This window comes from Chaetomium strumarium, assembly GCF_033439665.1.
Source record: "Chaetomium strumarium strain CBS 333.67 chromosome Unknown B0T15scaffold_3, whole genome shotgun sequence".
Classification (NCBI taxonomy): Eukaryota; Fungi; Ascomycota; class Sordariomycetes; order Sordariales; family Chaetomiaceae; genus Chaetomium; species Chaetomium strumarium.
The window spans coordinates 3,634,123-3,647,676 of NW_026944431.1; the positions used below are offsets into that span (position 1 = coordinate 3,634,123).

The window sequence follows — 13,554 nt, forward strand, 5'->3', positions numbered from 1 at the left end:
TTACTATTGTTTTCCTTTCCTTTATTAGTCTTGTCGTCTACCATATGGCCGTCAATGTTCCCCTCGGCGTTCGGCAAGGCGCCCTGTGGGTGACAAGCCTTTACAACTCCGCCACAAGGCTCATCTGCGCCGGCCTCTGGATCTCCGGACATCTTGATTGGAGAATGAGGAACTCAGCAGCTTGACCGAGTAGCAAGGCTAGATCATCCTGAAGTGAGAAGCGTCCTGGTATCGTAAGTTAAGGGGTCTGAGAGGCATCATGTACGAGTGACGCGGACTTAAGCATGGTTACATTACAAAGCAAAATGATGGAGATTCAAGCGAGCAAGAGGAGTATGAGCATGGTAATCATTAGTGGTACGAAGGGCGATCAAGTGGAAGTCGAAGACTGAAGAGGAGACGGAAAAGATTAACCAACCCAATAAGGCGGTAAGATAGTTATGGACCTATGAGGGAGGATTGCCTGAGTAGGAGCAGTCAAAAGAACAGGAAGAGATGGATCACGAGTGATGAAGAGATCACGGGAAGGGTTGGTGCAGAACACAAGACTCGAGTTGGTGCGCAGGAATCAATGTAGAGACACCGTTTTAAGATGCCCACAAGTGAAGTCGCAGACGAGAAGAAGTACGAAAGAGAACTGAAGCAGGCTTTCACCACCCAACCATCGTAGAACAGCGAGGACCGGATAACTGGAGAATAGAAGATTGTTCGTACCTTAAGTGTCTCCGTGACGGGAGATTCCTCTGCTGTGCAGATGCGACCTAGGATAAGAGCCGGTTTTGCAAGGGAGACAAACCGGATACGGAGTTGCTGGTTGTTGTGATCGGACGGCAAACAGACGGAAGTGGCTTCTTCAGCTCAAGATTGAAAGAGCCTACTGTTCCAGGTTCGTTCGAGGGTATGAGTTCATCTCGTCGTTCGTTTTCCTGCTAATGTTGAGTCGGTTGAAGACTGTCGAGATGGTTATTGTAGGAGGCGTAAACTGGAGCGTAGATGCCTGGAATGATGCCAAAGAAGGCAGAAAACTGGTAATGAAACGAATAATGAAAGGAACTGCAATGGTATGACTCGGTTGGGACTGAAATCGAAGGATCCTTCGATCCAACCTAATGTGTCACCGTGTATGTTAAAGAGAAAAAGCAATGAGTTTGGTCGGTCGGGAAGTGTTGAGATGTTTTCGTATTAGAAAGCGTGAACCAGACTGGAAATATTGCATATGAGACGAGAGAAATGGTAGCAGCGGTAGGGGAAGACTCGCAAAGTATGGCTCTGTTCTGGTTGAAGGCTGCAAAAACCCTTCAGCTGACTCCGTTGTTCGTGGAAGAAAAGGACTGTTTATCGTTTGGTGGAAAGTGGAAGACCGTCAACATTTAGCCAGGACCAAGCGGGAGAGAAGAATACCAATGATGGAATGTGGCGGCAAGAACGGAGAAGGTAGATGCTTGCGAGGCGGAAATAGAGGAATTGGCCGGTCACTGGAGGCTAAGAACTCAGAAAGTTGACGGGAGGTTGGAAGTGAGCGAGGAGGACTTTACAATGTATCGTTGTTGTAGCCCTGAGCCGGAATGAGAATGTGGCTGATTGTTGCTGTCAGAGAAATGCCATGCCTGGTCGAAGAAACTGGTGAGACGAGATTCGGCAGGATTTAGAGGTGTAGGGTTCGTTCCAAACTTGAAGACGATCTAGTGCCCGTGCGATAGGGAAAGGATAAGGGTAACTGAAATGCTGAGAGTCTGAGATGGTTGATCAGGCTCAGAATCGGATAGAATGGGAGCAACCAGTTGGGATGATGAGGATTAACAATCCCGAGGAAAACCAGGAGCTTCAATTTCTGAAGCAAAGATAGGAAGTATTGGATGGGTGAAGGAAAAGTGGTGGAGCATCCGAAAATAAGAGACGTCCCTGAGTGCGAGACAGCAAAGGTATTGGCTTCGCAGTCCATGCAGGTAACTGAATGTAGAAGGGAGGCAATTGGAAAGGCGAGACTGAGGAACCTGAAAGGGTGGAAGTGTCGAAATCGAGGAATATCTCCTGCAGACTCATATATCAGGCTCCGGCAGGTAATGCTGCATGCAGCAGGGTCCTGGCAATCGAAGGTGCGAACCACTTTCTCAATAGGTAGGATGGAGGCTTGCTCGACAGCAAAGGAGCCAGGAGGGCTAGAAACGGTGGAACACCCAGGACCGGGCACGAGATTGAATCAAAATATTGAGTACCTGCCCGGTGATTGTTAATACACCGTCTTAACTCAGTTCCGCGTTTATTGTAATAGAACCAATGTTCAACTGTCATGGGGGATTGCGCCTTTCTTCGTGCGCCCTTTCGCATCATTGGTATGCATTTTACCTGTCCTCAAACCCGCCGCGGCATGAACAACCTCTTCGGCGTCAACCAGAAAGAGCTCCTCACGCCCCTAATCGCCGCCGTCCCCGCGACCTCCATATCCGTCAACACCGACCTCTGCTCATCCTCCGCCTTCCTCTCAATCTCAGAAATCTTCCAAGTCCTCAGACACCACAAGAACAGTGCGCCGGCAAGGAACATGAATCCGACAAAGATCTGCGACGGCAGGAACTGATGTATGCCCTCCCCTTTGACCAACTGCAGGGCAATCGCCTCGCCAAAACTCGTCGGCAGCACCAGCGCAAAGCAGATGGCCCCAAACGTGCTGCCCGCCTGGGAAATGCCCACAACCTCCGCCAGAATAGGGTTGACGGTGCTCCAGAAGGTGCCCGACATGACGCCCGCGATGGCGGCAAACGCCAGCAGCCCGGCATAGCTGCGGGCCAGGATCCAGAGCGTCAGACACAGGATGCCGCACAGCATCGTCATGCACAGCGCCATGTTGATGCGCCCGACCCGGTCGCTGTAGTAGCCCACGACGGGGCGGCCCAGCCCCAACCCCAGGCTCAGCAACGCCTGCACGATAGACCCCTGTGTCGGGCTGAGCCCGACCGAGGTCGCGTAGCTGGGCAGGCTGTACCACAGCGCGACGTAGCCGAACTCGGTCAGGAAGCCCCAGCACAGCACTAAGAAGATCTGGATGCGCAGGAAGTCGCGCAGGCTGAAGGCGTAGCGGTTGCCATTGGTGTTGCGGGAAGAAGAGGAGGAGGTGGGTCGTTCGCGGCAGAGGAGCACACAGATGGCGTTGCAGGCGAGCGCGGTGAAGCTCAGGATGCGCCATGTCCACGCGATCCCGGAGACCTCGATCAGATGGCCGGCCAGGAGGCTGTAGGCGAGACCGCCGAGACCGGCGCCGGAGGTGGCAAAGCCGACGGCCAGGCTGCGATGGGAGGAAAACCACGGCGGGAGAAGGGACATGGCCGGGATGTAGATCAACCCCATCCCCCAGCCGAAGCAGAAGGAAAACGACAGGAAGAGGTGCCATATCTTGGTCGAGGCCGAGGCGGAGAACAAGCCGGCGAACACAATGGCCGCCCCGAGCAGCATGGTGAATCTCGCGCCGATGCGCTTCTGCAGGGTCGCAATCAGGGGCGAGATCATCAGCGCCTGGGAGATGGACAGCCCTCCGATCATGGCGTACTCGAACTTGGTGGCGTCGCGGAAGATGTCCCGCGTCACGTAGCGGTCGAGGAAGACGCCGTAGGACGAGTTCACGCCCCAGGTGTTGGCGTTGATCATGAAGACGCAGAAGGTCACTACCCAGCCGTAACCGCCGTCGGGCGGGATATCTTCGACGGTGGCGGCATCGGACGGGGGCTCTATGGAGGAGGTCGAGATACCATGGCCGACTCGATGCGTTCCCTCGGGGCGTTTGCTAGTGTTCACATCGGGACCTTGGCCGTGAGAGGGGATTCTCGACAGTGCGATGTCTGTTGAGACGCGCGAATGTTCCGTCATGGTTGCCATGATAGAAACGGGGAAGATGCACGAGGAATCAGTGTGACCGGACGATGAACCCAAGGTCCCAGACTTCTTATAGGCTCTCGACTCACTCCAGCCTCCCAGTGCAGCCTCTTATCTTCCCACGACCTCTATATTTACCCAGATATGATCTGCCTTTCCAACACTGCCATCTCGGCTATGGAACCCGTGTAGGGTAAAGATCCATAGATGCAGAGTTCCAGACCGCACGGAAAGCAGCGGGATGTGGGGAAAAGCCTCCACATCGCCCTCCCGACAACGGACGCACGATGACTCCAAGGGAAGGATGGCATCCGAAGGGCGCGCGGAGTTACCACGGCATTTGCACGCTGTGTACACGTAGAAGCTACCCGAACCTGCGTCGTGTTTGGTGCAGAGTGCAGACATCGGGTATGGCGGTGAACCCAGCCCGCCAAGTGCCGTCTCCGGTCCGATCGGCTAAGGATGTAGGCTCAGCATCTTTGACACTTTGTGTGCCACTATCACTAGGTGCATACACTTACCTGCTATATAGGAATCAACAACCGGCCATCGAGCCAGGGACGGGTCATCGATGAGTCTCGCGAGCTTCTCGCCTTTGTAATGCCAGCCTTGGACTTGATCTTGCCTGAATGCTGGCTCACTGAGTACGAGCGGCGCTGCTTCGGGGCTTCCCCAGGCTCCAATGGTAAGTGATCGGCATGAATTCAAGTCCTTCGGGAATCATAGTATGGACGAGTCAGCACAAGTTCAAATCCTACGCGGACTTCGCTCGCACTCATCCTAATATTCGGGATTGATGAATGGTGGTGAATTAGTAGGCCTTAGGTAAGCTGGTTAAGGGCTCGTGCTGTCGTATGACGTCGGGTACTTGAGCGTTCAACCACTGCACCTCATTTATATGGTAATAAGCTTCCACGCTCTACTCGGGTTCCTCAATCTGACATGTTGTTTGTGCACTCTTTACCTTTCTTGTAGTTCCCTCAACCATCACGATGGCAGCCAACGCATCAGACCCATCACCTCCGGCTTCGACACAAAAATGACAAAACGCATACTGTAGGCTTTCGGCAGCTGCGATCGCTGAAAAGCCTCTTTGATTTGATCTATAGCGAGAACAGCATCCCCGGAGATGCCCTTTACTTCACACGTACGCCCACCCGGCCCCCTCACGTTCTGTTAGTGTTTCGTACATTTGCGTCGAGCTACTAAGATTCCTCAGATGTATCTCCGACCGACGCGGTCAGGATCGACGAAGAAAGGGAACGATGCAGACGGAAGTTCCGCTTCCGGCGGTACTACCCCGATCGCCAGCTCCTCATCATCGCCACCAACACTGCACTACATGAGCGTCTCCATCTAAACTTTTATGATGGCGCGTTTTTCTCTCGGCTGGTTCGACTTGGTCCATGCCGTGACTGGCACTCCATGGGCAGGGCCACATTCCCGACCTACCCTCTCGAACCTAGTGGGCGTCTGTCATACGGAGAAGGCGATTCGACCGGTGGTCCTGGCGCCCGGTGCGCCGCCGACCGATGGCCGACCTTGGTTGTCGAGGGAGGGCATTCGCGATCGTTGGACCAGCTGCGTGTCGATCTGGGATGGTGGTTTACCGCATCCGACCACGAGGTCAAGATTATTGTGCTCCTCAAGTTCGATCGAAAGCTGGAATTGATCGTCGTGGAGAAATGGGTAGAGGAGATCCCAGAGGGGGCTAGACGGATGACGAGAGGACGGGTCGCTCAGCTTCAGCCGGTCTGTCGGCAGAGCGTGGTTATCAGCCGCGACAAGACGACAGATCCCGTATCTTACCACGTCACTGGGGCACCCTTGACTTACGAGTTCAGGCTGCTGTTTCTCCGGGATCCGGGTCCGGGGGAGGGTAATATTACGGTCAATGTTGAGGACTTGCAGATCTGGGCCAGTGACATCTGGTCGTGGGTTGACGATTGAGCCGGGGAATCAGGTACTTTCAGATATAAAGTTATATTAAGCTAGTATTATAATACCTTTAATATTATTCGGCACCCAGCTATCTATATAAGATAGGCCTAGTGAATAACCGTGTGCCGGCCTTCCTAATCCCGCAACCGATCCTGGCCGACAAACTCAGCAAGGGCAGCGTATGTCAGGGGAAGTAGTACTACATGCTATCCATCAACACCACAAAACAGTACCATCAAACCAGTTCCATCTGTCGCGCACGTACTAACGCGAGTTAGCGCGTGCGCTCCTTACACAGAGCCTCTGGTGGTCATCATTCGTCTCAATGGTCTGTTTGGGGATTCGTGAGACAGCAGCAAGAAGCCTCGGACCATGGAAATTAGTTAGATTCGACTGCCGGATGCGATAACGACTCTGGCGCTAGACAGGCCTCGGCCTCCTAGTCGATGCCGGGAATACCCCCCTGGGCTAGTAGAGTAGTGCTACCGGGTAAAGTCGCTACCGTGTCGGGCTCGGGTGCCTATCTGCTTAATAACGTGCTGCTCGATGGTGTAGCGACTGCGTTAGTATTACTATTCGTCTCGGAGCCGCTATTATCTCCCCTTTGTATTGGCCTGGACCTCGGGGATTAGCTCGGTGGGGATCCCTTCGGCGGTAGCCTTAACGAGCCCTAATATGTCTATACGTCGTTGGCTATGATCTTAAGCATAGGGATGCTAACCTATAGGTTCTTAAGGAACTACAACCGGATATCGACCGAGATAAGCGAGTCGAGCCCTAGATTGATACTATATATATTTATTATATTGTTGTCGCCCGTCAACATCTACAGGATCCTGCACAGCTGTGCCGCAAAGGCGCTCTTGACTACTCGAGCAGCCCCGTGGAGAACTCGGTCTCGGGCCTGTCGGGTGAGTCCGGGAATCCGGCTTCTATGGCCTCGGCGAACATCTGGTGGAAGTCCTCCTCGGACAGGTGCGTAAGGTGTATATTCGCCACTGTGAGGTCGAGCTGGCGCGCCGACTGGGTGATGTAGCCGACGCTGATGATGGCGCCTACGTTGGCCACGCATGACGCTCGATACCAGCCGACGGTCTCCCCGCGACAGTAAGGCGGCAGCGCCGAGAGAAGCGTCTGCTCGTTGGCTGATTCTTGGCTGGAGAAGCTGACAAAAACAGCAATATCCGCTGGCAGTAGCTGGCTTACTTCCGCATATAGAGGCAGCCGAATCCAGGAGCTGGGAAGATCAGAACGTGGCGCTTCATCTAAGCTACTACTACTGATAGTATCCGCCACGAAGGTGACCTGGATCTGTTTCTATATGGCCTGGGATTCGATGGCCAAACAAGGCCCCGGCGATGGCTGCGGCAATCAGCTGAGCGGCGGCGAGCCTGAGAATGGTATTCCCGGAGAGGCTGGAAGTAGAGCTAAGGGGTACGGCATGCTGTATAGGGAGGCGGAGGACCGAGGTAAGGGACGATACAAACGTCAAATACCGAACACCCTCGGGGTCTGCGCCGATAGCGAGGAACCGGTGGCCGATTAGGCCCTTCATAGCAGACAAGATGGCGTAGGTAGTGCGCAGCTCGATACTATCGGGCCTAGAAGGCAGAAGAAGAAAGTTAGTACGAGTTACTACCACCACTAGCAGTAGGACCTTTCCCTTATCGGAAAGGCTCAGTCTAGGGCATACCTTGAACTCCCTATACGCTCGTCGTATCTCGACAGCTGCCTGATATAGCAGGTCCCAGCCGCACCATCCTACAATAGCTCGACCACCGACTTACGTACATCTACTCCGTGGTCGATGAGCCTCCGGGTGGAGTTCAGGCGGTTGTTGGACGCCGGAATCGTGGTGAGACGAGGCACCAGCTCGCAGCCCTGCTCGTCCAGGATGATCTCGGGCTCCACCGTGTACAGGATGTCCCGGCTCTGGAGCTGTTTCGAGTTGAAGCGCATGTGAGGGGTTGCCAGGCCCTTGTCAGCCGCCCTGCCAATTCACTGCGCGCTAGCAATACTAACCCCGGCGGAGGTGTAAATCCAACAACTCACACCCAGAACAACCCCACTTTTTCTATGACGGACGACCCGCCCGCTCGTGCTATTCGTAGGCAGAAAGTCGTCCCTTCCTCTTGGCCAACCTTTTTTTCCGTCGCTCTGATGTGATTTGCTGTCCAGCTTCCTCCCGACCCAACGTGCCGGCCCGCCCAGCCCGTTGAGCTTGGCGTTTACCGGACCCTTTTATACCGGACCCTTTTTATACCGGACCCTTTTTAACGACCTACGGCGCAGGCTCCAATTGCTTGACCGGATTAATACACCAAGTTCGGACCAGGCCACCGAGTTTCACGACGGATAATAGTCAGCACCTAGGGCGGCGGAGTACGTTAGACTTTAATTTGTCCACATTGATGGAAAGATCTGGGCGTGGACGGCGACCCATGAATGTTCTGGCCGTACAGAATCGAATTCAAGGCTGCCTGCGGGGTCCTGTCCGTAGCAAGAACAGCTGGAGGACTCTAGTCAGTTTGGGTCTCGTCCGGACAGCGCCATGAGAGCCTTGCTTTGAAACCCAGCCAGCCTCCTAAGAACTAGTCCGGGAAGACTGCTTAGCATTGAGGTAGCTGTACGGAGCAGTGGAGGCAAATCTCTTGCCTGACCAGCGACCCGGTGGCCGGCCGCCCTCAGACTTTCGAAGCTTTCAACGCCGGTAGTATTGATGGTGTCCATTCTTCCTAATCCTTCTGCTGAGGAATGGCCACAATGCTTGGCCATTGGCGGTAACCGCTCCTTATAGCATAGGCCTGGGACAGCTCAGCCGTGGTGTTGGCGGCCGGTTGCGTCTCGATATAGATATTCTAGCATGGTACATACGCATTGTGCAACATACCACTCGTATAAAAGGTGCCCTTCTCCATCGTACGAAGGTGCTCCCAGTAAGTAGGCAGCCGCACACAGTCGACAACCCCCGTCTCGCTGGACCGAGACTTCCATTCGAATTCTCCTCGCCTTCTTCGACACCGGTTGTTGAAGAAGACTCGGTGCTCCCGTTGACTGCTTGAACGCGCAATAATAATCAGCTCGGTGTCCCGTTGATACCCACCAATACTGTCCGCGAGCATGAGCCGCAGCAGGGCTGCTCCTCCGCGTCTGGCGCCTACGTTTGGAGTCGAAATCGAAATCTTCGTTAGACTCAAACCTAGTTTCGAAGAGAATATTCGGCGCAAGCGACTAAAGAAGGAACACCTACCTGATTACTTCCAAGAGTGGCAAGAAGATCTGCCCAATGATTCAAACGACAGACTCGCGGTACGTCAGCGATTACGTGTATGCTTCGCCCTCAAGGCTCTTATAGAGCAGGAGTTAGGCCCGGATAGTGGCTGGAGGTGCGAACTCGACCTCAGCCTGCGCCAACATGAGCTGACAGCACCTCCTGATCCCCGCAAATGGTGTACGTACTAAGTAGTATTTTCTCTTTGCGAACAGTCCGACTAATAGACCGCGCAGGGGGCATCGAGATGATCTCGCCGCCAATGTCTATCAATAAGCATTGGCAACAGGAAATTGAGCAGGTGTTTGAGGCTGTCGGCCAGCAGTTCAATTTCTGGACCACGGAACACACCTCCTGCCACGTGCATATCACGCCCGGGCCAGATAGGTCGAGCAAGTATACGGAAGGTGAACTTGCTAACGTTGCAAAAGGCGCCTACTTTTGGGAAACGGCACTGCTGGATCTTCTGCCGGTAGACCGTAAGAAGACCAAATATGCACGTCCAAACTATGAACTATACGCGGGTTTGGAGTACTCCAAGGTCGGCCAGGATAGCTGGGGACCTCTCTTCAAGAAGATCGACGCCACAGCAGATAAAGGGCGGGAGATCTTTGTACAGAGGATGATGGGAATCCCGGAGCTGGACGAGGATGGCAGCCGGTACGGCTCTCACAATTTCGAACCCGTACCAGTGGAGGTGCTGGGTACAGTCGAGTTCCGCCGCCAGGCCGGCGTCGCCTCGGCGGAAACCACCATTCACCGCATACTCCTCGCCATTACGCTCCATATCAGTGCTCGAACCTACGACTTCAAGCGTGCCCAGTCGCGAAGGTCTCACCCATCCAGCGACGAACTGATCGCCGAACTCGCTCGCTGCGAGAGACTCCTCCCTGCGGAGACCTGCAAGCCTCGTTATAGCTTCGTAAGGTGGCTTCAGGACTGTCAAAGGGACTACCGCGGCGGCAGAAGGTTCACCGAGAAGGAGATCAACGATCGCGAGGCGGCGTTGCGCCCGCGGTCCATTCGGGACCTCGAACCCGCAACCACTAGTGCCGGACGAGCCACCTCAGGTCGGTCAGCACAGGGCACTGGCACGGCATCTGCCGGCCGCGCCAACGTCGGCGGAGAGAGACAGGGAGGATCTGCGCCACTGCCAGTTCGGCCAGCACAGAGCACTGCCAGGACGTCTGCAGGGCGCACCAACGCCGTCGGAGGGAGGTCCGGAGGATCTGATCTCTCTCGGTCAGCACAAAGTGGAACAGCCTCGGCATCATCGGGGCGCGCCAGCGCCGCCGTAGTCGAACGGATATCAACCAGCAGAAGCGACAGACCGTCCAGTTCGGTCCCAAGGTGAGTTCAAACGCCGGCATCAACTGCGGCGCGTTCCCAGTTCGCCCCTCCAGTGCCTTCCGTTCTCGTACCACCAGCCCGCGATAAATCTCACTGGAGAGTCGCTAACCCACCGGATCGGTAGGATGGCGGCCCCGAGCTCTAATTCTATTTCTTCCTCGCGCCGGGCTGTTGCTGAGAGACCGAGAAATCACCCGGCCGACGCCTCCTCCCGCTCGGTTGCTTTGACGCCGACGCCGGCGTCACAATCCTCTAACGTACCAGTCGAAGGGACACCAGCTAGCAGAAGCGACGGGCATGGAAGAAGAAGATAAGGGTACGTTACAGGAGTAGCTTGCTTGCCTGCTCTGTCTGAACAGTCAATATGCTGCAATGTCCCCGGAGGTTCCAAGCGGGGGAAGAAGCATACATGCATTTAAATATATACGTACCTGTATAGACCAAGGATGTATGCTATACTCAAGCTAGCGCACCGCGCCTTCCGTAGCGACGCCTCCTCAAAGCCCACAGAACAGAACAGTTCCAGTTTATACATGCCCTGACCCTCAAACTTACTCGCCCCCTCCATATCACTAAACCAAGCGACACGGTCCTTGGTAAATAGTTCGACCCGCGGCCGGAGCTTGGTCTCGTGCAGCGTGAGGTCGTCAACAGTACCAATGCGCAAGATGCTCATGCCCGGAAAGGCGCGCCGACGCGGTACTATAAGCCCCCAGCAAGGGCGGTACCCAACCAGCCGGGCCACGGTTTTGAGCACGACGCCCTGGTGGCGCGGCAACTCGGAGGTCGGGTTGCCCGGGTTGATCGCAACGCTAACAATGCCGTCGTTGCGATGCCGTCTCGCATACTCCACGGCCAGCGCCCAGACGCCCACCTTGCTGATGCCGTACCGCTCCTGCCCGGGCTTGGGGACGTGGTAGTCGAGGTTGTCGAGCGCGACGCCGACGTTGGGCTGGGCAAATAGCTCCAGCGCGAACGACGAGAGCCATACGACGCGTACTATACCCGGGCCCGTCCTAGACTTCGCGGTGGTGGCGAGTACGGCCGTCAGTAGCTTAATAAAGAGTAGGGTCTCGATATAATTGACGCCGAGGGCTAGCTTATAGCCTTGGGCTGTCTTAGGTGGCGGCTCGGTTGATAACGATACTATGACGCCTACGTTGTTAAAGAGAATATCGAGCCTGTCCTCCTACGCTAAGAAGTTGCTCGCCGTATCTCGGAAATGGCTCAGATCGCTTAGGTCTAGGGGCGAGAATTCCAGAGATCCTGCCGACGCCGGGGCCGAGTCCGTGATAAGGTGCAAGTGAAAAAGGAGTACTACAAACCCTATCGCGAGGCAACCGAGTCGTTGTTCATCAAGCCGCAAGAGGCCGAGATTCATGGTCGGATGCCCTGCACAGCCTGGGGGAGCGCCAAGAGGGAGTTCCACCCGGAAAGGGGTTGATACATGTAGTGAGAGGGTCAATACCATACAGGGAATATATACGACGCTATGTGTAGCGCACCAATGCTCGAGAGGCAACGCAGTCTTCTATAGTATAAGCTGATAGGATCTTGTATTTGCAGCAATCTCAGGAACACAATAGAGATTGGAAAGTCTAAGCCCATCATATAACCCTAAGCCTCCAGCGGCGGCAAGTCACCAAAGTAGTAGTCGGTCAAGAATGGCACCCTCCCTCCCTCTGGCCACCTTGTCTGCCAGCAGCCGAATGGCCTTTTCTTCCTCGGCTGTCAGCACTATCTATAGGGCGCCGAGGTTCTCGGCTAGCCTCTTAGGATTCCGCATGCCGGGGATCGGGAAGATATCGTCGCCGTAGGCTAGCAGCTAGGCTAGGGCCAGCTATACTATAGTAACGCCCTTATAGCTGGCAATCTCGGCCAGCTTGTTGACTAGCGCTAGGTTGGCCTCGAGGTTTTGTGGCGAGAAGCGGGGCGCAAAGGCGGTGCGTATATTGCCCGGCTTAGATACGTCCGATACGGAGCGGATGGCGCTACCTAGCATGCCCTTGCCTAGCGGGCTATAGGCTACTACGGCGATGCCCAGCTCGCGGTACGTTAATAGCAGCGTATGCTCGGGCGCCTCGATATCTAGGCTAAAGGCGCTATACTCTATCTATACGTACGCCACCGGCTCGATGGTGTATGCCCGCTATAGCGCCGATACGCTATACTTGCTCAACCGGATGTGCTAGATCTTGCCCACCCGCTTGAGCTTGGCTAGCGCCGCCATGGTCTTCTCGACCGGCGTCACCTTGTCGAGCCGGTATAGGTAGTATAGATCCACGTATAACGCGCCTAGCCGCGCTTGTCCGGGTTGGCCGCGAACCACTTGCCCAGCAAATCTTCCAAGTCGTGGTACATGTCGGCTGAAGGCCATTTCCGTCAAGCATGATCAACAATACACTATCGAATAAAAATTGCAACAGGGAGAGCTCTACGTACCCGTGTCCCAGAAGGTCTCCCCTATCTCGTACGCCTTGTCGAGGAACACAAGACGCTCGGCATCGGGCTTGGGCATGCCGTGCGCGCTGCTCAAGCTCATTAGGCCGAGCCCTATGCTCGGTACGAGGGGCCCGTTCTTGCCTAGCGGTCGGGTCGCTAGCTTTACAGCGGCGCTCATTGTGATGTTGTGATGGTTAAAACGGTTACAGAGCTGGTGTTGCAAAGTTGTCAGATGCAGTTGTCAACTTGTCAGACGCAGTTGTCGTTGGCCAATGTTGACTAAACCAGTATTGCGACCGCGTTGCGCGTCTCCAACACGGAGAGCAGGCATTGGTCTTCGGATGCCGTCACCCTTGGCGAGTGTATAATACCGATGCATTTCAAGGTCACTAAGGCTTAACAATGGTGATGTAATCCTACCCAGGTATTTTGTTGTTCCTGTTGCTTCTCTTTCTTTGTCAGCTTCACAATGGGATGACCCGTTCGCGGCATTTAGGGGCCATCTTGGGGCTTAGATGAACAAAGAAGCAGTTCTGGGAACATAACCCCGCGCTTGACTCTATGGCTTACTCCGCAGTCAACGAGTTATTGGCACCAATGCCTTAAAAGTTACAGCAGTACCTGACTCCGCTAGGGCTATATAGAAACCCAGGAACCTTGCCCACTGCCCAATTCCGAATCAG

General features: G+C 54.9%; 6 protein-coding genes across 6 annotated transcripts; 2 read left to right on the plus strand and 4 right to left on the minus strand.

Moving 5' to 3' along the window:
- Nucleotides 1-2,293: 2,293 nt before the first annotated feature.
- B0T15DRAFT_179020 (major facilitator superfamily domain-containing protein) lies at nucleotides 2,294-4,012 on the minus strand. The gene has a single exon (XM_062862277.1). The coding sequence runs from the start codon at nucleotides 3,868-3,870 to the stop codon at nucleotides 2,353-2,355; it is 1,518 nt and encodes a 505-aa protein (XP_062723226.1). The 5' UTR covers nucleotides 3,871-4,012; the 3' UTR covers nucleotides 2,294-2,352.
- A 142-nt stretch (nucleotides 4,013-4,154) lies between these two features.
- On the plus strand, nucleotides 4,155-5,892 carry B0T15DRAFT_574228 (uncharacterized protein; the record flags this gene model as incomplete). Its single annotated transcript, XM_062870947.1, has 6 exons — nucleotides 4,155-4,275; nucleotides 4,400-4,552; nucleotides 4,683-4,692; nucleotides 4,843-4,923; nucleotides 4,977-5,014; nucleotides 5,087-5,892. 6 exons carry the CDS (start codon nucleotides 4,155-4,157, stop codon nucleotides 5,815-5,817), a joined length of 1,134 nt encoding a protein of 377 aa, XP_062723227.1. The 3' UTR covers nucleotides 5,818-5,892.
- Nucleotides 5,893-6,278: 386 nt separating this feature from the next.
- Nucleotides 6,279-7,767, minus strand: B0T15DRAFT_554231 (uncharacterized protein; the record flags this gene model as incomplete). The annotated part of the gene is made up of 4 exons (XM_062870346.1): nucleotides 6,279-7,045; nucleotides 7,155-7,409; nucleotides 7,502-7,536; nucleotides 7,600-7,767. 4 exons carry the CDS (start codon nucleotides 7,765-7,767, stop codon nucleotides 6,676-6,678), a joined length of 828 nt encoding a protein of 275 aa, XP_062723228.1. The 3' UTR covers nucleotides 6,279-6,675.
- Nucleotides 7,768-8,925: 1,158 nt separating this feature from the next.
- Nucleotides 8,926-10,433, plus strand: B0T15DRAFT_393755 (putative amidoligase enzyme-domain-containing protein; the record flags this gene model as incomplete). The annotated part of the gene is made up of 2 exons (XM_062864701.1): nucleotides 8,926-9,259; nucleotides 9,316-10,433. Coding segments are annotated over 2 exons (1,452 nt in total), but the record flags the coding sequence as incomplete, so codon positions are not given.
- Nucleotides 10,434-11,153: 720 nt separating this feature from the next.
- On the minus strand, nucleotides 11,154-11,618 carry B0T15DRAFT_554235 (uncharacterized protein; the record flags this gene model as incomplete). Its single annotated transcript, XM_062870347.1, has 1 exon — nucleotides 11,154-11,618. A coding segment is annotated over one exon (465 nt), but the record flags the coding sequence as incomplete, so codon positions are not given.
- Nucleotides 11,619-12,170: 552 nt separating this feature from the next.
- On the minus strand, nucleotides 12,171-13,110 carry B0T15DRAFT_554236 (NADP-dependent oxidoreductase domain-containing protein; the record flags this gene model as incomplete). The annotated part of the gene is made up of 4 exons (XM_062870348.1): nucleotides 12,872-13,110; nucleotides 12,633-12,724; nucleotides 12,285-12,542; nucleotides 12,171-12,254 (listed from the first exon to the last, which is right to left on the minus strand). Exons 1-4 carry the CDS (start codon nucleotides 13,047-13,049, stop codon nucleotides 12,171-12,173), a joined length of 612 nt encoding a protein of 203 aa, XP_062723231.1. The 5' UTR covers nucleotides 13,050-13,110.
- Nucleotides 13,111-13,554: the final 444 nt, after the last annotated feature.